Below are 23193 nucleotides of genomic sequence, written 5' to 3'. Positions count from 1 at the left end.
AAATCAGACGTGGGCGCAGTGGGAAGAACAGTCAGTCCTGGCAGAAGAGGGACTGGGTGTCTCACGGTCACTGAGAATGTTCCAGGAGGTAGGTACATTCTTCTCTGTGATGTAACCAAGACATCGCTGTGAAGAGAAAGAGCATGCACTTTGGATGGGACAGACCTAGATTCAAACTACAGCTGTGGGCTGCTTCACGGCCTTTCAGTCAACCATGGTCCACATAGACGACAGTGGTCCCATCAGATTCTATTCACGGCCCAGACTGTAGTGGGCTGTACCAGTGGTCGGCAAACTGCGGCTCGTGAGCCACATGCGGCTCTTTGGCCCTTTGAGTGTGGCTATTCCACAAAAATACCCCGTGCGGGCGCGCACATACAGTGCGATTGAAACTTCGTGGCCCATGCGCAGAAGTCGGTTTCCGGCTCTCAAAAGAAATTTCAATCGTTGGACTGTTGATATTTGGCTCTGTTGACGAATGAGTTTGCCCACCACTGGACCAACTAGGTTTGTGTATGTGTAATGACAACATCACCCAATGACACATTATCAGGGTGTATCCCCGTTAAATGGCACATGACCAGTCACCCTCTCTGAGCCTCCATTTCTTCTGCTGCCAAATGACCCTCAGACCTCAGGGGGCACCCATGCAGCCTTGGAAATCCCCGGGTGACGGCTCGAAGCAGCCAACGAACATCAACTGTTCGTCCCATTGAACTATCCTTTGGCTATCCCCACGTCCCCACCCAAGGCCCCAAGCCTGTGCCAACCTTCAGTGCCTCACGCTGCCCTTCCCTGCCACCATCCAACCAACCTGTGGGAGGGCAAGGGAGCAAGAGAGGTGCCCTCTGGTGTGCTGGGGTGTGCTCAGCAAGTAACAGAAGAATCCAGTGAGTGGCTTAAACCGTCAGAATGGCTGTTGCTCACTGAACAAGAAACCTGAGGCAGGTGGTCCCGGGGCTGCTCTGGGCCTCATCCTGTGGCTAAGAAACTGGGTTGGCTCTTCCCCCTCGGCCATCCTCTCACATCCGCAGTGTTTCCCCGCAGGATCCCAGGACTGTGGCCCTCCTTCCCATCCCCATCGTCACAGGGCTGCTTCCAAGCAGGAAGAACATTACCCCCCCTACCTCGCCCCTGTTTGTCTCTCTTTTCCTGTAAGAAGTCTCTTTCCCCAAAGCCCCAGCTGACTTCCCTTACACCGTGCATGACGAACTTGTCCCGGTCTGCCAGGTATTTTTCTGATGAGAACTGAAATTCCCAGGTCCTGGGAACCCCCTTAGTCCTGGCGATTTAACCTGATGGTCTCCGTACTTACACCCTATTGGCCAGAATAAGAGTATCCCAACTGTTTTAAACCAGTCAGGATTCACCTGCTGGGACACTGGGCGTGCTGCCATTTGAACTGGTGGGAGGCGGGGCAGGGTGGGGGCGTGGTTCTGTGGGCAAGGACTGGGATGACTGCTAGGTGGGCACCCTGTTGTGTCTGCCACACCAGCAAATACCAGAAATTAGCAGAATCCTGTCCCAATCCTGTCCTGCTCTTCCCCCATACACCCGTCGTCATCATCATGCTGTGTGTGTTTGTGACTAAGAGTGAAAGAATTAGGAGCATGACAAGGATGTTGGGGGAGGGGGAGGCGTAGAGGATGGCCCCGAATATAGCCTTCCTCGGTGATCTGGGAAAACAAGTTTACTTATTTTTAAGTTTTCAAAAAACAAATTTATTTTCAATTTGACTTTCATGTGGCCAAGTTAGTGGGCAGTTCTCCGGGCATGGCATCCAAATGGGCAGGTTTCAGGTTGTAACGAGGAAGACCAGAAACAGCTGCTCATTCTCCGAAGCTGCCCAATCCTTTGTCACTGAGTAGACATGGAGGAGGGGTATGTGAGCAGAAGGACAGCGGCTGAGTGCATGCTTCGGGGTCAGTCCCAGACACAGCTTCTTGGGGACACTGGGGTCACCCAGCCTGCTCACTTTTCTCTAGTCTCAGCTACACTCAGGACAGAACGGCCCTGAGTCTGACTTAGGACCCACCTGACACCAAATCTCATGATCTGTGAGATTCCAGCCCCAGGGCCAGTCACTTTATCCTAAAACTTTAAAGACAAAGACATTGAGAACAAGTCATTTGTAAGCCTAGAAAGGGTGTTCCATTCATCCCATTGCTCATTCATTCAAACAAATACTTACTGAGCATCTACTATGTGCCAGGCACTGTGGTGTGTTGGGAAGCGAACAGTGAACTTGACAAGTAAGATCCCCACCTTGAAGAAATTGACACTCTAGCCGAAACCGGTTTGGCTCAGTGGATAGAGCCTCGGCTTGGGGACTGAAGGGTCCCGGGTTCGATTCCGGTCAAGGGCATGTACCTTGGTTGCGGGCACATCCCCAGTAGGGGGTATGCAGGAGGCAGCTGATCGATGACTCTCTCTCATCGATGTTTCTAACTTGCAATCTCTCTCCCTTCCTCTCTGTACAAAATCAATAAAATATATTAAAAAAGAAAAGAAATTGACACTCTAGAGGTGGCAGACAGACAATAAGCCAGAACTAACACAGATATTTCATCATCAGTAATAAGTATAATAATAAAAAAAAAATAAAGCCAGAAAAGGGGTAGGGAATGGATAGGCAGGTTGGGGGTGAAGGATGCTCTCCTAGATCAGAAGTCTGCGAAGTACAGCCTGCAAGCTGCTATCTTAGTAAATAAAATGTCATCGGAACACAGCCAAGCTCATTTGTGTACACGTTGCCTATGGCTGCTTTCACGCTGCAATGGCAGAGCTGAGTAGTTACAACAGAGATGAAATGACCTGCAAAGTGGAACATAATTACTCTCTGGGCCTTAAACAAGTTAGCTGCCACAGGCAGATACTATTTCATACCCACTAGAACCCTCTCATCAAAAAGGCAATAGTGAATACTGCTGAGGATGTGCACAGGTTGGAATGGAAATGTAAAATGGTGCCGCCGCCAAAACCGGTTTGGCTCAGTGGATAGAGCGTCGCCCTGCAGACTGAAAGGTCCCGGGTTCAATTCCGGTCAAGGGCATGTACGTTGGTTGCGGGCACATCCCCAGTAGGGGGTGTGCAGGAGGCAGCTGGTTGATGTTTCTCACTCATCGATGTTTCTAGCTCTCTATCCCTCTCCCTTCCTCTCTGTAAAAAAACATCAGTAAAATATATTAAAAATAAAATAAAATAAAATGATGCCGTCGCCTAGGAAAACAGTCTGGCAGTTCCTCAAAAGGGTTGATTACCATAGGATACAGCAATTCTACTCCTCAGTATGGACCCAAGAGGAATGAAAACATACGTTCACACAAAAACTTGTACAAGAAAGCTCACAGCAGCATTGTCATAACAGCCAAAGAGTGGAAACAACCCAACAGTCCATCAACAGATGGATGAATAAATAAAATGTGGTATAGCCATACAAGAAAATATTCTCTGTCAATAAAAAGAAATGTAATAGTGATAGACCCTATCAGAAAGAATATATGTGGCCCTATGCTCATAGCAGCACACTTTACAACAGCTAAGGTCTGGAAATAGCCCAAGTGCCCATCAATAGCTGAATGGATAAAAGAAGCTGTGGTATATTTACACATTGGAATACTATGCAACTGTAAAAAAAAAAAAGGATCTCTTATCTTTTAAGACACGTGGAGGGATCTGGAGAGTATTACGCTAAGCGAAATAAGCCAGTCAGAGAAAGACAAATATCACATGATCTCATTTATGTGTGGAATCTATGAACAAAATAAACGGACAAACAAAATAGATCCAGAGACATGGAATCATGCAACAGACTGACAATTGTCAGAGGGAAGGTAGAGGGCAGGAAGAGATTAACCAAAGGGCGTATATGCATATATGCATAACCCATGGACACAGACAACAGTGCAGTGAAGGTCTGAGGAGGAGGTGAAAGTCGGGAGTAGGGGTTAATGGGGGGAAGGGATGTCTGTAATACTTTCAACAATAATCATACATTTTAAAAATAAATAAAATATACAATAACATCCCGATTATTATTGCCATTTTACAGTTGAGGAAAGTGAGGCAAAGAGGGATTAAGAAACTTGTGCAAGGTTACCCAGCTAGAAATTGGTAGAACCTGGATTTGCACTGAGGTATCAGGTCCTTATCTCTAATCATCGTATTATACTAACTCTCACTGTTAGGAGGTTCCGGTGAGATACCAGACGCCAGGACTCTGGCTCAAGGCCTGGCATGTGGTAGGTGCTCAATAAATGCTGGAGACAAAATTGAACGGACAGGTTTCTACATCCAGGGAGAGGGGGGAAATTACTCAAAGACTTTACTGATCATGATGTCTCATGCTTTTTATTTGATAAGACTCAACATGTTAAGATCTCTAATGAGAATGGCATGTAAAAATTCAGGGGAGAGAGGGAATCAGAATGGTGTTCCACTCAAACCTTGGTGGGTCCAAAGCCTGTCAATCTACTTCAGTGGGGGCGATTGTGGGTTTTAACCTCAGAACATGAATAGGGTGCAGAGAGACTGGAGGAGGAGGAAGGGTACAAGATAGTGGATTTGGTTCCAATCTTTCCACTCCACTGCCCCCAGCCTCTGAACCTCTCTCTGTCACTCCACACTGATATCACCTTACATGAACAACTGGGAGAGATCCAGTCTAAGAAGGAATCAGAGGGTGAACACCCTCCTTTGAGGTCCATAAAAAAAAACTTTGGTAGACCAGAAAGCCGCGCTTGTGAGCCTGGCTCTTCCCACAGAGTCAGTATCCCGCCTGAATTGCATCCGCGCGGAACCCTGTGGGCCATGTTTCCTCCGACATGGATGAACCCTAAAAATATTAGGCTGAGGGAAATCTTCAGTCTTTGTCCCCTTTCACTCAGCTTCCCGGCTTTGAGTTGGCTTAGAAGTCAAGAAGACAACAGGAATAAGAAATAAAAAAACACACACAACAATTCTGTTGATTGACCCCAAACCCCTCATATCAGGATTAACCCAAATCTCAGGTAAAATAAAAAATAAAAAAAGGACAATTCCAGTTGGGTGATAGGACACAAATGATAACCAGAGTCCCCACCGGGCAAAACTAGGAGGCTTTCCGGAAATGGACCACTTTCTGAAACGCTTGGCGGAACTCTTCGTTGAACACGGTATAGATGATGGGGTTGATGAGCGAGTTTAAGTAGCCCAGCCAGGTGAAGAAGTCAAAGAGGGCTCGGGGGATCCAGCAGGCGTCCCGGCAGATGGGGAGGACGAGCGACGCCACGAAGAAGGGCAGCCAGCAGACGATGAAGGCGCCCAGGATGACCCCCAGGGTCTTGGTGGCCTTCCTCTCCCGAGCGGCCGAAATCCTCTTGCGCTCCAGCGCGCTGTCCGCCAGCTTGATCTTCACCTGCTGGAAGAAGAGGGCCGAGCCGGCCAGGTGGGAGTGGGCCTCATGGAGGCCGGGGTTGAGGGAGCAGAGGGAGGACCCCGCCGAGCCCGTGATGAGCTGGGCCGTGGTGAAGCGCTTCCCGTAGAGGGAGGGCGGGTTGAGGATGCGGCTCCGGGCGGCCAGGTAGATGCGGCCGTAGAGGATGATGAGCAGCAGGGACGGGATGTAGAAGGCCCCGCACGTGGAGTAGATGGTGTAGGAGATCTGAGAGGTGTTCACCTGGCAGTCCAGCAGCTCCTCCTGAGCTTTGGCCTGCCGCCAGAAGAGGGGCGGGATGGAGATGCAGACGGAGATGGCCCAGACCACGGCGATCATGGCCGCCGCGTGGCCGGCCGTCCGGCGCTTACTGTACTCCAGGGCGTCGGTGATGGCCCAGTACCGGTCCAGGGCGATGACGCAGAGGTGCAGGATGGAGGCCGTGCAGCACGTGATGTCCGAGGACAGCCAGATGTCGCACAGGACCTGGCCGAAGCTCCAGGTGTGGGTGATGGTGTACGCAATGCTGATGGGCATGACCAGGATGGAAACCAGGAGGTCCGTCGTGGCCAGCGAGCCGATGAGATAGTTGGCCGGGCTGTGGAGCTTCCTGGTGAGGAAGATGGTGGTGAGCACGAAGGCGTTGGAGAGGACCGTGGCCAGCGTGATGACGGCGAGGACCACGGCCAGAGAAATCTGGAGGGCCTGCAGGGTCCCCGGGTCCCAGGCCTCTGGAGGATCCGTAGCATTCAGAGATCGGTTGGAGGCCTCCTGCAGAAGGCCTTCCACTGACTGGTTCACCGGGGACATTCTAGGGGGCTCTCTCTTCCCGCAGACGTGGACACACACAGCTGCCTCTTTCACAGCTGCGTTGCCCACAGAACAAAGTCATCGTGTTTCGCGCTGGCGGGGCCATGCGTCAGAACAGACCACACAGGGAAGAAACCTCAAGGCTGGACTATTTCAAGAGCATGGAGGTGACCACCAGCTGGCCGTGAAAGGTCTTTCCTAAACCGGATGGATGCCAGGACGTCTCGCTGTTCTGGAACTCTGCCCCACCAACGGTCAGGCCCGCCGGACCCATGCTGGATGTGCTAGACATTCGTCAGGGTACCACCCCAGTGTGGGCAGTGCCCTGAGATTCTTGCCTTCGGCGTTGTGGCTCCTTCCGAGGCCTGTGAGATAGACATGTTGGATGAGGAGCTCAGAACCCCTCCCCCATCCCTATTCTGAGGCCATAGGGGATTTCGGGTTGCCTCCGGGGAGCTTTGAAAACGAGAGACACACAGAAATAGCAGCTGATTCAGAGGAAGGCGGCCAGTCGGCAGCTCCCAGGTCCGTCTCGACACATCATGAGGTCCTTAGCGCTGGTTCCTGTCCCACTGATGGTTGCGAGCCTGAACAGACAAAACATCCCGGTTACCAAGACCCGCAGAATGCGTGAGCCGCGAGAAGGCAAAACAAACGGGTCCCCGTGGGTTCATGGAGAAGGGCACGTGTTCCGAGTTCTGGGGTTTGAAAAAGAAGAAAAGTCGAGAGTTATGTTCCAGAAGGACAGGTTAGACACTTGCGAGTAACTGTAGGAGGAAAAGGACCCTGCTTAGCGCGGCCCTGGTGCAGCAGAACAGGCATTCTCCACCGTGTCCGGGGGAGGGCCGCGGGGCCCACCCCCACAATTCCCAGGGGCAAAGTCTCATCGCCGTTGGAAGCATCACAAGCTTGTTACAAGCACCGTAAGCAGCTCTGCAAATCGTGAGTCAGAAATCCTTCTATTTACTCAGTGGAAACTAAACAAAACAACTCTGTGCACAGAAAAGCAGGGAAAAGAAAAGAGGGAAGGAAAAAAAAAAAAAAAAAAGGCCAGGAAAGATACCAAATTGTTAGCATGTATTTCTCTAGACATTGGCGGGGGAAGTGACTTTTCTTCTATTCCACGGGATTTCCAAATTTCCTAGAGTGACCCCCTTCCCTCAAAAGGCAAAGAACAAAACACCATTTTGTTAGCAAAGACATGAAAACCCTGGACATTTTTCACGGTGAAAGTTCAAATTTAGAAAAGATACATTCGGCTGCTGAAGCTGGTTTGGCTCAGTGAATAGAGTGTTGGCCTGCGGACTGAAGGGTCCCAGGTTCGAATCCGGTCAAGGGCATGTACCTTGGTTGCGGGCCCATCCCCAGTAGGGGGTGTGCAAGAGGCAGCTGATCGATGATTCTCTCATGGATGTTTCTAACTCTCTAACCCTCTCTCTTCCTCTCTGTGAAAAATCAATAAAATATATTTATTAAAAAAAATACATTTGGCTTTCCAAATGGAAATTGGAAATTTGGTCACAAGAAAATCTTAAAGACTCTTTTTCTTTTCCCCTCTGGCCTTGAATCTGGGCTTCCGTATCCGGGACATGGGCAAGCCCGGGCGCTCTGAGGGCATGGGGACCTTGGAACTGAGGATCAGAAGGAGGCAAACCAGCGGCAGCCAGTGCAGGCCCTTCCCTGGCAGCTGAAGTCCATGGGGCCTGGCAGGCAGCCCCTGGGTCTGTGGGGTTGGTAAGAGGAATTCCCAGACCCTTTAGCCCCATCCACACCCCCACTCCACCTGTCCCTGCCTTGCATGGAACACTACAATTCCACCAGGAATCCCTACCATCAATTTCATTTCTTCCCGACTTAGCACACAGGGAGCATTCATAGCCCAGAGAAGGCATGTTCGACCCTGGAATGGAGCTGGCAAGGCAGAATCTGTGATTTACATTTAATAAAAATGTGATGATTATAGCCGGGACCGGTTTGGCTCAGTGGATGGAGTGTCGGTCTGCGGACTGAAGGGTCCCGGGTTCTACTCTGGTCAAGGGCATGTACCTTGGTTGTGGGCACATCCCCACTGGGCGGTGTGCAAGAGGCAGCTGGTCGATGTTTCTCTCTCATCGACGTTTCTAACTCTCTGTCCCTCTCAATTCCTCTCTGTGTAAAATCAATAAAATATATATTTTTTTAAATGTGATGATTATAATTATGTATGACTATGTCTTGCAGTTTGTGTGGTTTTCAACGTAATATATTTTGAACAATAGTCTGTTCAAAATATATTACCACAACCATCTTTCTTAAAGGCTGCATATGGTCCCCTGGCTGGCTACCTCGAGGACAAGGGTTTAACAGTCCAAGTGGGAAGGGATGGCCCGTGTTCCTGGTGGCTGGAAAGGCAGGAGCAAAGGCCCAGAGGTCAGAAAGTGCACAGCATCGTCAGAGGGCGGCAAAGGGAGCAGCTGGCTGGGCTGAGAGGCCAGAGGCAGGGAAGAGCTAAGGCCCGGAGGTAGCTGAGGCCAGGGGTGGCAGGCAGCCAGGCACTGGGGAGAGTGTGGCTCGGACCATGGGGCAATTGGGCTCTAATCCCTGTTCTATGACAGCCCTCCTCTATGACCTCGGGCAAGTCCCATACCCTTTCTTAAAATAAAATAAAATAAAATAAAAATATATTATATATATATATTTATTGATTTCAGAGAGGGAGAGATAAAAACATCAACGAGGAGAGAGAATCATTGATTGGCTGCCTCCTGCACGCGCCCGCCACTTCGCCCCCTGGGCCTATGCCCTTGGCCGGAATGCAACCCAGGGCCCTCCAGTCCGCAGGCCGAGGCTCCATCCACTGAGCCAGACCAGCTAGGGCCCGTATCCTTTCTGAGTCTCGGACTTCTTCCCCCAAAACAGTGGCCACCCTGCCTGCCTCCCAGGGCTGCTGTGGAGTGTCCAAGGCTCCTGGCAAGGCCAGCCTTTGACACCCAGGACATGCTGAGAGGCGTCAAGAATCACTGTCATGCCCGGCTGGCATGGCTCAGTGGTTGAGCATCGATTCCCATTCAGGACACATGTCCGGGTTGCAGGCTCGAACCCCAGTAGGGGGCAGCTGATCAATGATTCTCTCTCATCATTGATGTTTCTGTCTTTCTCTCCCTCCTTCTCTGAAATCAATGAAAATACACATTAAAAAAAAAAGAAAAAAAGAATCATTATCATCCTACCCAACTTCCCCTCTGGCCTTGAGCTCTGCTCAGCTTTATAGGAAAGGTTCAGTCTATGTCTATGGATGGATTTTTAAACGCTAAGCAAACCTGTAATGTGGTAGTTTTCCTCCCACTCCCCAAAACTGTGGGCATTTCATCTTTTAAAAATATCTGCTGAGCCCTGGTCAGGTAGCTCAGTTGGTTGGAGCTTCAGCACGATTTGCCAAGGTTGCGGGTTCAATCCCCAGTCAGGGCACACACAAGAATCAACCAAAGAATACAAAGCTAAGTGAAACAACAAATCGATGTGTCTCCCCGTCTCTCCCTCCCTCCCTCTCTCTCTCTCTCATCAATCAATTAAAAAATATATCTGCCTAGAGGAGAGAAAACAGTCTCAATTTAAGAAAACCAATCTTGAGTATTCAGCTCAAATAAATTCTTACAAAAATTCTCTTAAAAAAAAAAAAAAAATCTTAAGCCACCTGCTCCAAAATACTCCCAAAGTTTGAAAATCCTTTCCTGGGGCTCCTGGTATGTCCCAGGTATTGAGTTGGCCCTGGAGCTGAGTGACTGGTCTGTGATGTGGGAACATGGCCCCTCCTGACAAAGAGCCAACCAGTGCTCAGGGAGGTGAGGTCACCCAGGTGGGAGTGGAAATCTCCATTCTTCTGCACACTGCCTCTCTCCAGGAAGAAAGGCCTCAGGCACAGGTGCTTCAGCAGTGAAGTTGAATCTGGATCTCAGGGAACAGGTGAAAATATGATCCCTCCTGCCCGACCCCAAAAGCTTCTGTAAAGATCCCTCCCACTTTGGTTCACATGGAAAATGAGAAGTTGGGTTGGACTGCTTGGAATTTTCTTCCTTCCGGACAGTCTGGGCGAGAGGCGCCGTCCTTTCCCACGGAAGGCTGGTGTGCTTGCCCCACAAACCCAGGCCTCTCCTTGGGTCCCAGGCATTCCAGTGACCTCATTCCAGAGGAAGGCGTGGACTCGGAAAGTCCTGAGAGGCTGAAGGGTGACGTCCTGGGAAGGACAGGCTGGATGGGCTTGGTCCTCCCTCCCCGGGCCCTCCTGCCTGCTGTCCTTCCCGTCCTGAGCACAGTTGGGGGAACTTCCCATAATCCAGCTGCCATTGGAGATACAGACTGTAGCACTAGAGTCAACTACCTCTCTCTCATCACGCTTCAAATAACAAAATTAAAAATGCAAATTTAAACAACAATGAGCCCTAACCGGTTTGGCTCAATGGCTAGAGTGTCAGGCCTGGCCTATGGACTGAAGAGTTCCAGGTTCGATTCCGGTCAAGGGCATGTGCCTTGGTTGCAGGCACATACCCACTAGGGGGTGTGCAGGAGGCAGGTGATCAATGTTTCTCTCTCATTGATATTTCTAACTCTCTCCCCCTCTCCCTTCCTCTCTGTAAAAAAATCAATAAAACATATTTTAAAAAACAGAAAATAAAACGAGACCATTTTCACCCAACAGATAGGTAAACATTTCCAATCTGATCACGTCATGTCATTCCGTGAGGGTACAGAGAGCAACAGGAATTGCCAGCTTCCACCAGGAGAGTATAAACTGGAGGCCCCTTGTTAGCAGACAATTTGGCAGTATCTCATGAAGCAAACTCTGTGGTGACTACCTCACGGGCCAGTAGTTTCACTCCTAGGTCTGCATGACAGACACTCGTGGAGGTGTTTCCCAGCTGCCAGCAGCCAGCATGGCCACGGCAGCACTGGCTGTAACGGACAAGAGGCCACCCCAACATCCACCAGCAGGGTGAGGGAACGGGGCATATTCCTGCCATGAGGCGCTGCAGGGAAGCACAGCAGGTGGACCAAAGCAGCACGCATTCACACACACAGCACTGAGTGCCAGAGCCAAACACATGCAGGAAGAAACAAACTGCTCAGAGGTCTAAATATGTGGCAACACAGAAGGAAAAGAAGGCAAACATCTATCTATACAAAGAGGAAATGTGCAAATTAGAACGGGACTTTGACCAGACAGGAGGAGGCTGCATGCGCAGGTGAGGCCCGGAGTGGAGATGGAGACAGAGCCAGGGGGCGCTGGTGAGCCGTGCCTGGCTCCGGCTGGCTCCCCAGAGCCGGAGCAGACACGGACACGGACACGGACACGGACAGCAGACACGAACACTGGCCCGCAGCCTCTGCAGCTGAGCACAGGCCCGGAGAGGAGGGTGGTTCCCTCCGGGTGGGTCCCTCCCAGCTCCCATGGGTGCCAGCGGTTGGCTTCCACCTCCCACGGAAGCCGAGTGGCTCCCGTGGAAGCAGTGTGGCTTCGGGTGGTGGGCTGCGGTTCCCGCCGGCTCCTGTGGAAGGGGCAGGCGGCCTACTGAGCGCGATGTCACATGATGGGCTACGAGTTAAATACAAAGTTATACCTGGAGAGGAAAGAATGTATTATAGGAATATAATTGTGGAGGGGTTTCAAAGATATCAATGATGTTCTATTTCTGTTGTTGTTGTTGTTGTTTAATATATATTTATTGGTTTCAGAGAGGAAGGGAAAGGAAGAGAGAAATAGAATCAGCGATGATGGGAGAGAATCATTGATCGGCTGCCTCCTACACGCCCCCTTCTGGGGATCGAGCCCGCAACCCAGACATGTGCCCATGACAGGAATCAGACCTGGTTCATAGGTCAATGCTCAGCCAGTGAGCCACGCCAACTGGGCAATGATGTTTTATTTTTTAAGGTGATGGAGGGTACATGGGTATTTATTTTTCTTCTTTAACATGCATATATACTTTTGGCGGGAATGATATATTCACTGTTTTTCTTCAACAGTTTTGTATAATATACACATACACACACACACACACATACACACACACACACACACACACACACACGAGGCCAGATGCACGAAATTCGTGCAAGAGTAGGCTCTCACAGCCCCGGTTGCATCCGGAAGGTCATCTGGATGGTCGTTCTGCTGTTTGGCCATTCGGTCGATTTGCATATTACCCTTTCATTAATATCTATCTATATCCACACTACTAGCAATAATATTGATATATTTTGACACTTCAATACCTATTGATATATTTGGGTCCCAAAGATGTGAGTTCTGGTCCCAGCTCTGCCACTGAGCAGCAGGTAGCCGAGGATAAGTCACAATTTCTTTCTGACCATCAGTTCTTCCGAGGGAAAATGGGAACATAAACATGGATATGCTGCCCCAAAGGGGTGCTGAATAGTCCAGGAAGATCATGAATATGATGTGCTGTAGAGTCCTGAACAAGTGTTACCATGGTAACAAAGATGGAGGGCAGTAGTGAGAAGCATGTGTTTTATGCCAGGCAGGCTCAGGCCCCAATCTCTGCTCCGCTTTCTCTCTGTGGCCATTGGGCAAGTTACTTGAGCTCCCGGGCCTGCACAGCCCGGGGATAGAGATGCGAATCCAGATCTCACAGGAGTTGGGGAAGAACTGCTAAGATCATGGATGCAGATGCCCATCAGAGTAAACGATGACTTCTCTGGTTTCCCTGCGATGCGTCCAACTATAGTCAGGTCTCCTACAAGGTCTCTTCCCTTACAAGGTGACACTGTCCATGTCAGTGACGATGTCTGCTCTTGTTAGAGCTACTTGTCCGCCAGGCCAGGGAGCTTCCCCCTTGCCCACCACACTCCGGGAGCATCCGCACAGCTGGGCTTTCCTCAGCTTCTCCCCTCCCAGCAGCATCTCCCCTGGCATCCAGATCACAGAACTCCAGCACACCATGCACGCCGCCCTCCCCAGCTCCAGCAGCTCTGCAGAGGGAGGAAGGGTGGAAAGCAGGCACACAGACCTGAGTTCCAGTCCCAAATGGTCCCACAGGCTCCTCTGACCACAGCTGATTGGACCAGGAAGAAGATGTGACCCGATATGGACCAGGCAGATTCTCTTGGGAATGCAGAATGGAAACACTGGGCAGACAGATGATAGAAAGCTAAGGATCCTGAGGCTGGAGTCAGGCCACAGCCATGACCAAATCTGGGGCAAGTTTTGGGGGAGCAGAAAAGCCATAAGTAAACAAAGAGAACAGATCTGCAGAGAGAGGCAGGAGAATGGAGCGGAGAAAGGAGCGGGGGTGGAGGGATGGGGAGGACCACCTGCCCTGGGATAGGAGGAAGGAGCCTTCCAGCCCCAGAGATGATCCTCCCAGCCCCCAGAGCCCATCGGTGACCTCCGTGGCCAGGAAGTCTCAGTGGTACCAACGCCTCCTCTTCCGAGGTGAGCCAGTTCGAATGGACACCACAGGCCCGAGGAACGGGAACAAGACAGGATTCTCAGTTCCTTCCCACCAAGCAGGCCCTCCTGTGGATGGAGGCGAGTCATTCTGCCTCCTGGCCTGTACATTGAGGTGAATAGCATCTTCCTCCCAGAACTGCTACGTGGATTCAGTGGAGGGAAAACATGCCTCACCCGGTGGCCACCCAGCACAGGCGCCTTTTATCCCTCTTCCCCCAGGCATCCCACCGGGGAGATCCCCGCCCTCCGTTCCCAAAGGACCTGGATTTTAAGTGAGTCATAAAACTTTGCCAGAAACAGAGAAGATGGATGTTTTTTTTTTTTTGGTTTTTTTTTTTGTGTGTGTGTGTGTGTGTGTTTTGAAGAGTAGCCTGGGGGAAGCACACTCTGTTATCTTTTTTTTTTTTTTTAATATATTTTATTGATTTTGTACAGAGAGGAAGGGAGAGAGATAGAGAGTTAGAAACATCGATGAGAGAGTCATCGATCAGCTGCCTCTTGCACACCCCCCTCTGGGGATGTGCCCGCAACCAAGGTACATGCCCTTGACCAGAATCGAACTCGGGACCTTTCAGTCCCCAAGCCGACGCTCTATCCATTGAGCCAAACCGGTCTCGGCTGGATGGGTTTACTGTATGCTCAGAAGCCGGCCTCATCCTTTTGGAGGAAAAAAAAACAACCACCAAGGTTCTGTGATAGAGATTTGTCGCAGTAGGATAATCCCCACAGAGGGACTGTGCATCTGTCTGCTCTTTCTCTGGAAGCTGGGCGGCACGGATGAGCAAGCCCTGCGCAGGGCAACGGGCCTCCATGAATCTGGAGAGTTCTCCCGCCTGTGCAAAGTGCATCCACAGCTGCTATTTCATCTTTCTGTCTGTCTCCCGGAACCTCCCACAGCCCTGCTTTCTCCTCGGTAAAATCAGGGCATCCAGTCTATTTGCCGGGGGTGTCAGGGGGTGAGATAAAAAATAACAGATGTGAGAAAAGCTTTAACATGGGTGTGTGTGTGTGTGTCTATCCACAGCTATCCATCTGCAGATCTATATTTGAGGGCAAGTTTTGATCTCTAATCATTATCCTTTTTTAAATGAAAGATTTTAAAATTGGTTTTAAAGAGGGAGGAAGGGAGAGGGAGAAAGAGAGAGAAACATCGAAGCAAGAGCAAAGGACCGAAACCCGGGCCTGTGCCCTGACTGGTGAGCGACCCGGTGACCTTCCCGTGCACAGGGCGGCGCCCAACCGACCGAGCCACACCTGCCAGGACTCTCCCTGATCAGCATCTTGAGCAAGTTCATCTTTCACCTTAGTTTCTCTAATTATAAGAATATGGGAAATGTAGAAAATTAAAAGTAGCCCAACCTCTGAACCAAAACTTCCACGCTCAGCTCTAAAACAAACGAAAACATGTATGTGCACCAGAAGACTTGTGCAAGAACTGCGGGCAACGGCGCTATTTCACAATCCCAACCTGAAACCAGCCGGCAGACATCAGCAGGAGAACGGGCAAATCCGCTGCGGCTGATTCACCCGGAACGCCTCACTCTACGTCCCTGTGTGTCCCCCAGGGGGGACCCGCTCCCCGCTCCCCGCAGCCACAGAAGCAGCTCAACATGATGGCACCGGATGTGATTCAAACTTCCTCAAGTTCAAGAAGAGGCAACACCGACCTCTGCTGACGGAAGTCACACCCTGGCGGGAGGGAGTGCAGTGACTGGGAAGAAGCGTGAGGGGGCTTGTGGGTACAAGTCATGCTCTATTTCTCTCTTCTTCTTCTTCTTCTTCTTCTTCTTCTTCTTTTTTAATTTTATTGAGTTTTTACAGAGAGGCAAGGAGAGGGATAGAGAGCTAGAAACATCGATGAGAGAGAAACATCGATCAGCTGCCTCCTGCACACCCCCCACTGCGGATGTGCCCGCAACCAAGGTACATGCCCTTGACCGGAATCGAACCTGGGACCTTTCAGTCCGCAGGCTGATACTTTATCCACTGAGCCACACCGGTTTCAGCCATGCTCTGTTTCTTAAGCTGGGTGTGTTCTCTTTGTGAAAATGCATCAGGCGGCACACTTGTATTTTGGGTACTTTTGTTTTTGCAAAAAGTTTACCTAAAAAAGTAATGGTTAAGTGCCTAACAACCATGGGCATCCATTTTGCTGATCAAAAGGAGACCCTGCCAGAAACCGGTTTGGCTCAGTGGATAGAGCGTCGGCTTGGGGACTGAAAGGTCCCGGGTTCGATTCCAGTCAAGGGCATGTACCTTGGTTGCGGGCACATCCCCGGTAGGGGGTGTGCAAGAGGCAGCTGATCGATGACTCTCTCATGGATGTTTCTAACTCTATCTCTCTCCCTTCTTCTCTGTACAATATCAATGAAATATATATATTTTTAAAAAGGAGACCCTGAGCTTGTCACTTAACACTTTTCAGCTTAGTTTCCTCAGGCGGAAAAGGGGGCAATACCAGTTCCAACCTCAAACTGCTCTTAGGTTTGCGTGAGCTGAAGAGAGAGCACCGGCCGCGCAGTAATTGCTCCCTTCATTCTAGCTCGTTATAAGGAACAGCCCCCCCCTGGCAAACATGACTTAGAAGGAACTTTTCAAATGATATCACCCAATCAGCGGAGAGAGCTGCTGTACAGAGAGGCGGGTGACGCGCACGAGACCCCAGAGCAAAGTCTGGCCTCCCTTCCAGCTCAGCTCCGTGCTTCTACCACCCACGCTGCCTTCTGGGTCCAGCATGGACCAGCCATGGCCAAGAGAATGAGGCTTGTGAGGAAGTGGGCAAAAGGGTTTTAAACGCTCACCATCTGCCCCTAATATTTTATTTTTTAAAAATATATTTTATTGATTTTTTACACAGAGGAAGAGAGAGGGATAGAGAGTTAGAAACATCGATGAGAGAGAGTCATCCATCAGCTGCCTCTTGCACACCCTCTACTGGAGATATGCCTGCAACCAAGGTACATGCCCTTGACCGGAATCGAACCTGGGACCTTTCAGTCCATAGGCCGACCCTCTATCCGCTGAGCCAAACCAGCTTCGGCTTGCCCCTACTACTTTAATACTTACTAATCCTTAAGGCAGAGTTAGTTCCCATTTTATAGATGAAAAAACTGAGGCCCAGAGAGGTAAACCCACTAGCCCAAGGCCACAAAGGTGGCATAACTAGGATGAGAGCCAGCGCTGAGAAATTCTAGAACAGCCACTCCTGCCCACCTGTGGCCACTGAAGGCCTTAAATGTGGCCTCTGTGATGTGCTGTTAAGCGTAAAAACCACTGGTTTCCAAAGGCTTAGTTCAAAAAAGAATGAAAAGTATTTCAACTAATCATTTTTATATGTTATATGTTAGTGATTTGGATATGTTGAGTAAATAAAATATATCATTGAAATTAATTTCACTTTTTTTTAAAAACTTGGTTATCTCTAGATTTTCTAAATCTGAAATTATATTTGTGACTTGCATTCTAGTTCTCTTGGGTATCACTGCTCTAGAACCAGTGGTTCTCAGCAGGGTGATGTCGCCCTCTAAGGGTCACTTTGAGACTGTTCTCAGAGAAATCAACGCGATCCAGGTAAAGGGCTGGGAGAGCAGTAATGGTAAAGTAACAGCAAAGATTAGTAAGAGCTTACTATGAACCAGACACTGTTTCAAGCGCTCCTCCTCTATCAACTCATTAAAGCCTGACCAGAACCCTCCGAAGTCATCCCATTATTCTTCTTCCCATCGCCCAGGGGGAGGGGACTGAGGCCCAGAGAAGCGGCTTCCCTAAATCCCAAGCTGGGCCTGGAACTGGGCTTACTCCACTCCATGTTCCGCCATTCATAGAGGTGCTGAGCACAGTCAGTCCCACGCCCTTCCTCATCCTGCAGATATCTACCCCACGCATGCCTGGACACATTCAAAAAACCTTTGCTGGGTACCTACTGTATGCCAGGCTCCATCACGTCCTTGGAAAGGGCCTCTTTTTGCTGAGGGGAGGGTACACGGACATCATTCAGCACTCAGTACAGCCCAGACAGAAGGCAAGAATGTGGCTCCTGAGTGCTCCTCACCCTGAACAGGCCCAAGCATCACCTGGGGACCTTACGGGAAACGCAGGTTCTGATTCTGTGGGTCTGGAGCAGGACTGAGATTCTGTATTTCTATCAGAAGCACCCATGGGCCGCGAGGAGGTAATTGTACAAGGGACAACAGCAGTGCCAACCCTAGGGTTCGAGCAGGATGTCAGAGTGTCAGGGCAGGAAGGACTCTTCATCTAATCCAACTCCTTCACGGGCAGGAGAGAGAAACAGAGAGGGTAAGACACTTGCCCAAGGTCACACAGTAGCTACAGGCAGAGCCCAAGTCTTCAGATTCCCATCAGCGCTCCTGCTGCCTCCAGTGTGCAGCAGGAACTTGAGATGAATGACAGAAGCATTCAGAGGCTCCCACATCTGTTTCACACAATGTGCTTTTTGGCATTTTCAAGCCCAACCCTTACCCCCAACACACACATCTCGCCTTTGAGCTTCCACACAAAGGGAGTAATTCTGAGGGCAGATTCTCAGGGCAGATCACACTCTGCAAGAACCCTGAAGGGCGGTATCCCTGGCCCTGAAGCTCCAGCCCCTCCCTTGCTGACTGCCTGTCTTCCTGCCGGGCCTGATGTCCAGAGGGGTGGAGGACACACGTGCAGTGCCATGAAGCCCAGTGCCCTCTGTGTAGAGCATCCACTGCCCTCAGCTGTCCAGCGGCAGGCAGTAAAACGCAGCCCCTCAGCCCTGCTGAGAATGCCACAAGGTATCCTTCCTCCTCTCCCACCTGTCCAATTCCAACGTCAACCTCAGGATCAAATTCAACCATCTCCTCTTGGCTGAAATGTGTCTACTCTGTCCACCCAAATGGGGCCCCCCCTCCTCTGTCCAACAACTGCCTCACGTTTATGACTGACACACGTGTCTCTCGTCATCCCGCAGGCCAATGCCGAGGGGCTTCCTCCCTCACGCTGGTCCATTCCGGGAGCAGACACTGGTTTGTTCGCAGCTGTAGGTTTTGGACTTAATACATACAGTGGTTCAGGAAGGATTTACTCAAAGCGTGAGTGAAAGAACACTGATGGTTTTACTTTTGACAGCCTGTGCCTCTGGCACCAAATGTCCTTTAAAAAAAAAAATATATATATATATATATATATGTGTGTATATATATATACATATATATATATATATATATATATACGTATATATATTTTTTTAATTAATTTTTACAGAGAGGAAGAGAGAGGGATAGAGAGCTAGAAACATCGATGAGAGAGAATCATCGATCAGCCGCCTTCTGCACAACCCCTACTGGGGATGGGCCCGCAACCAAGGTACATGCCCTTGACCGGAATCGAACCTGGGACCCTTTCAGTCCGCAGGCTGACACTCTATCCACTGAGCCAAACCGGTTTCGGCACCAAATGTCCTTTGGTCATTCCTCCTGGATGTACCACAGGGCCCCCCACCTCAATCGAGCCACCATCTTCCTCATCCATACCCTACTTCCTGTCTCCTCCTTGGATGGCTTATTCACCCATCCCCAACCTCTAGAATCCTCCCTCCCTCTCTCTCTTACTCAGCCTTTTATTTTACGGATGAGGGAGCTGAGGCCCAGAAAGGGAACGCAATCAGCTCAAGGTCACACAGCAAGTACGTGGCCAAACCCAGGACCTTGCTCTCTGGACAGCCCGGACTCCCTCCCTAGCATGACCTCTAGTTCCTCTCCAGGTTCTGTCTCTTCTCCCCTGACTTCTCTACTCACATGTGGGGCATCTGTGCCTTGGTTCAGGCTGACAGACTGCCCTCTGTCTGGGAGAGCAATGTGCCCCACTCTCTCTCAGACATGTCCGCTGACATCTGCTCTCCGTCCTCTGAGGCCCTCTCAAAGCCACTTCCTCTAGGAAGCCTTCCTGGTCAGCCAGATGCAAAACCTGCCTCCTGTACACCCGCCCCTGGCTCCAGGCTGGTTTGTGCCTGTGGCGGAAGCTCCTTGAGGAGCTACCCTCCCCACTCCAGTGCCAGGAGCACTGTAGGCTGCAATGGATGTAGAGCAACTCCCAAAAAACAAACACAGATTAAAAAAGAAAAAGAAAAGATATAGAGCGACTCCTCTTCCAGGGCTCACGGGAGCCCTGGAGAAATAACTGCATTCTCTCCCTCCTGTCTGACATTCTCCGCTGGCTCCCACATCTAAATAAAATTTAAAAATCGCACCGCTGCCCTGACCGGTCTGGCTCAGTGGATAGAGCGTTGGCCTACGGACTGAAGGGTCCCGGATTCGATTCCCGTCAAGGGCATGTACCTTGGTTGCGGGCACATACCCACTAGGGAGTGTGCAGGAGGCAGCTGATTGATGTTTCTCTCTCTATCCCTTTCCCTTCCTCTCTGTAAAAAAAAAAAAAAATCAATAAAATATGTATATTTTTTAAAAAATCGCACCATGGTCCACAAGGTCCTGTGTTAACTGCTGCCCCCGCTCTCCCCCAAACCTGCCACCTCTCTGGCCCCATTTCCTACCATCTGTTCCCCTTAAATGTCACCTCTCAGGCAAAGCGTTGGCCAGCCAACATAAAGTAGTTCTCATCCTGTAAGCTCGCCCCTGCTCCAGGTTCATTTCAGCACTTCCCCCCATCGGCCACCGCCTGAGCATTCTGGGCTGGACCCGGCATCTGTGAGGTCGTGTACAGAAGTGGTCTGGAGGGGCCCACCCAGGGAGAGTGTCCGCTAGGAGAGGAGAGGAGAGGAGGGCCTGAGAGAGCAGAGGAGCGAATGGCCAGAGAGAGGAGGATGAACCTGCAGAAAGAGCCGCAGCAGCAGCACCGCAGACAGTACTGAGTCGCAGGAGCCAGGAGAGCGCTCCCGGAGGAAAGGAGTGGTCAGCCGTGCCGGGGCGGCTGCTGAGAAAGTTAAAGACTGAACACTGTCTGCCGAGCTCAGCTTCCTGGAGGACAGAAGTGGCCTGGCCAGACCCCCTCCCCTCTGTGAGCCTCGGACAGGGGCCATCTGTGCAATGAGAGGAACTTCTTAAGTCCTGGGAACTCTCTGCTCTGAGATTCTGTGTTTCAGCACAGATCCACATCCCAGTCGCCAGAAAGACCAGTCATCCGCCTGCAGCCTGGGAGAGGAGGAATGGCCTAATGAGCACACTCTGAGGAAGTTTCTGGGTCTGCGCTGGGCACTGTGGGGAGGAGAGCAGCCCCAGGTCCTACCAGTCAGGTCCAGCTGGTCAGTTCCCTCCCTCCTATGTGACCCTCTCGTCCTGGCTTCCCTGGATGCCTCCAGGACAGAGACCACCCCTTCCTCCCCACCAGCTGGGCAGGATCAAAGGCTGGAGGAGGCTCAGCTTCTTCCCACCAGCTGGGCAGGATCAAAGGCTAAAGTGACCTTGCTTGCTGGGACCGGTTTGGCTCAATGGATAGAACTTCGGCTTGGAGACTGAAGGGTCCTGGGTTCGATTCCGGTCAAGGGCATGTAACTTGGTTGTGGGCAGATCCCCAGTAGGGGGTGTGCAAGAGGCAGCTGATCGATGACTCTCTCTCATCGATGTTTCTAACTCTCTATTTCTCTCCCTTCCTCTCTGTACAAAATCAATAAAATATATTTTAAAAAATAATAATAATAAAAAAATAAAGTGGCCTTGCTTGCCGCTGTCGGTAAAGGGCCCTCGATGTCCTTGGGAGGAAGGCGAGACCCTGGCCAGCGACTATGCAGTCCAGCGGGGAGAACAGACCCACGTTGGAGGCCCAGTCCAAGGAAGAGGTTGAGAGGCTGTGCTGAACAGTGACCTCATTTGATTTGCACAGCAAACCTATGAGGCGGACATTCTCATGCCCACGTCACATGGAAGGAAACCAAGGCTCAGAGAGGTTCGGGGCTTTCCCAAGGTCACACAGCTAGCAAACAGCCAAGCCTGGTTTGTAATGCAGCCTGTCTGATAGAGAGCCCCTACACTTTTTAAAATAAATATACATTTTTATTGATTTCAGAGGGGAGGAAAGAGATAGAAACATCAATGATGAGAGAGAATCATTGATTGGCTGCCTCCTGCACGGCCCCCACTGGGGATTGAACCAGCAACCCAGGCATGTGCCCTTGACTGGAATCGAACCCAGGATCTTTCAGTCTGCAGGCGAGGCTCTATCCATTGAGTCAAACCAGCTAGGGAGAGGTCCCCTACTCTTAATCCTTGCACCTCCCCAGAGCTGGGGGAAGCTTTCGTCATACATTCTGTCACAAGCAGTGTGACCTTGGGAAAGGTTTGTTCCCCCTCTCCACATCTGCCATAAAGCCGATTTCTTAGTGCCCTCCCAGTCCTGACAGTCTGTGATTAGCTGGGATCCGTACACAACTTTACCGTTTACAAAAAGGCATCCATTCGGCGGCTCCTCCATCCCCCGAATCTCGCAGGGTGGGGAGAGGCAGACCCTGCATTTGACAGATGTGCAAACTGAGGTTGAAGAGATGCAGTGACCTGCCCAAGGTCACAAAGCCAGCCCGGGCCCCCGGGGCTTGTGGTCTGGAGCCCGGGTTCCACCCTGGACGCTCCTGCAACTCCCCTCCGGAAAGGGGCGGCCCGCGCGGCGCCGCACCCGACCTGGCCGGCAGGGGGCAGCGCCCGCTTCCCTCGCCACCCAGGCCCCGCGGGGGAGCCGCAGCCCCCCACCTGGGGGCGCGCCTCCTGCCCCGACCACACCGCGCCCCCACGCCCGCACCCCCGGCACCCCAACGCGCGCCCGGGACCCCGCAGCCGCCCGGGCCCCGGCCCCGGCCCCGGCCCGCCCTCCGTCCTGGGACCCGGACGGGCAGGTCCTCGGGGACCCTCTTCCGGAGGCGCCGGGAGGTGGGACGTCCCGGGCGGCCGAGGCCCGGTCCCAGGCGCCCGGCTCCGGCGGCCCCTCCGGGCGCTTACCCGCTCCCGCCGCGCGCCCGCCCGGGTCCTGCTTCCTCCGCGCGCCGCGTCCGGTCTCCCCGCCGGCCGCCGCCTCATCTCCGCGCCGCCGGAGCCGAGCTCCCTCCGCCCTCCCGGCCCTGCGGCTCCGTCTCGCGCTCCCCTTCCCGCGCCGCCACTCCTCCCGCGCCCCTCCCTCCAGCTCCCCTTTCCTCCCCTCCTCCCCCTCCTCTCCGTCCCCCTCCCGCTCCCCGCCCCCCACCCCCGCCCGCGGCCTCCGCTCCAGGCCCCCCGCCCACCCCGCCCACCGGGAGCGAGGCCCGGCCCCCTCCCGTCCGGGTCCTGCGGGAGCTCCGAGTCCCACTCCACCCCCCACCTCCGCCCTGGCCGCCGCCCCAGCCCCGGGCTCCCCATCCCCACCTGTAGGAGGGCGGGTGGCTGGTCCGGGGTAGAGGGTGGGGAGGTGGGCCACGGCCAGAGACTCTGTGGAAGCCCAGCTCCCCCATCCGTCCCTGTGCCCTGTGTCCATCGCTAGTTGGATATTTTTTCTTCTTCAGTTAACAGGTATTTATTTACCAGCCCCCTGCGCATTAGGCATGCTCTAGGCGCGGGGAGCA

At 51.9% G+C, this 23193-nt stretch overlaps 1 protein-coding gene across 1 annotated transcript; it reads right to left on the bottom strand.

Moving 5' to 3' along the window:
* Positions 1 to 4331: 4331 nt before the first annotated feature.
* HTR1D (5-hydroxytryptamine receptor 1D) lies at positions 4332 to 22666 on the bottom strand. Its single transcript, XM_045585035.1, has 2 exons — positions 22598 to 22666; positions 4332 to 6810 (listed from the first exon to the last, which is right to left on the bottom strand). The coding sequence occupies exon 2, from the start codon at positions 6221 to 6223 to the stop codon at positions 5090 to 5092; it is 1134 nt and encodes a 377-aa protein (XP_045440991.1). The 5' UTR covers positions 6224 to 6810; positions 22598 to 22666; the 3' UTR covers positions 4332 to 5089.
* Positions 22667 to 23193: the final 527 nt, after the last annotated feature.

Source organism: Pipistrellus kuhlii, unplaced genomic scaffold (assembly GCF_014108245.1).
Source record: "Pipistrellus kuhlii isolate mPipKuh1 unplaced genomic scaffold, mPipKuh1.p scaffold_m20_p_2, whole genome shotgun sequence".
NCBI classification, from domain to species: Eukaryota; Metazoa; Chordata; class Mammalia; order Chiroptera; family Vespertilionidae; genus Pipistrellus; species Pipistrellus kuhlii.
Note: the sequence above shows the minus strand (reverse complement) of the source record. Positions and strands in the feature narration are given on the sequence as shown.

Bases quoted from the DNA above. Each gene is read 5' to 3' on its own strand.
- HTR1D (XM_045585035.1), bottom strand. From the start codon at position 6,223: ATGTCCCCGGTGAACCAGTCAGTGGAAGGCCTTCTGCAGGAGGCCTCC.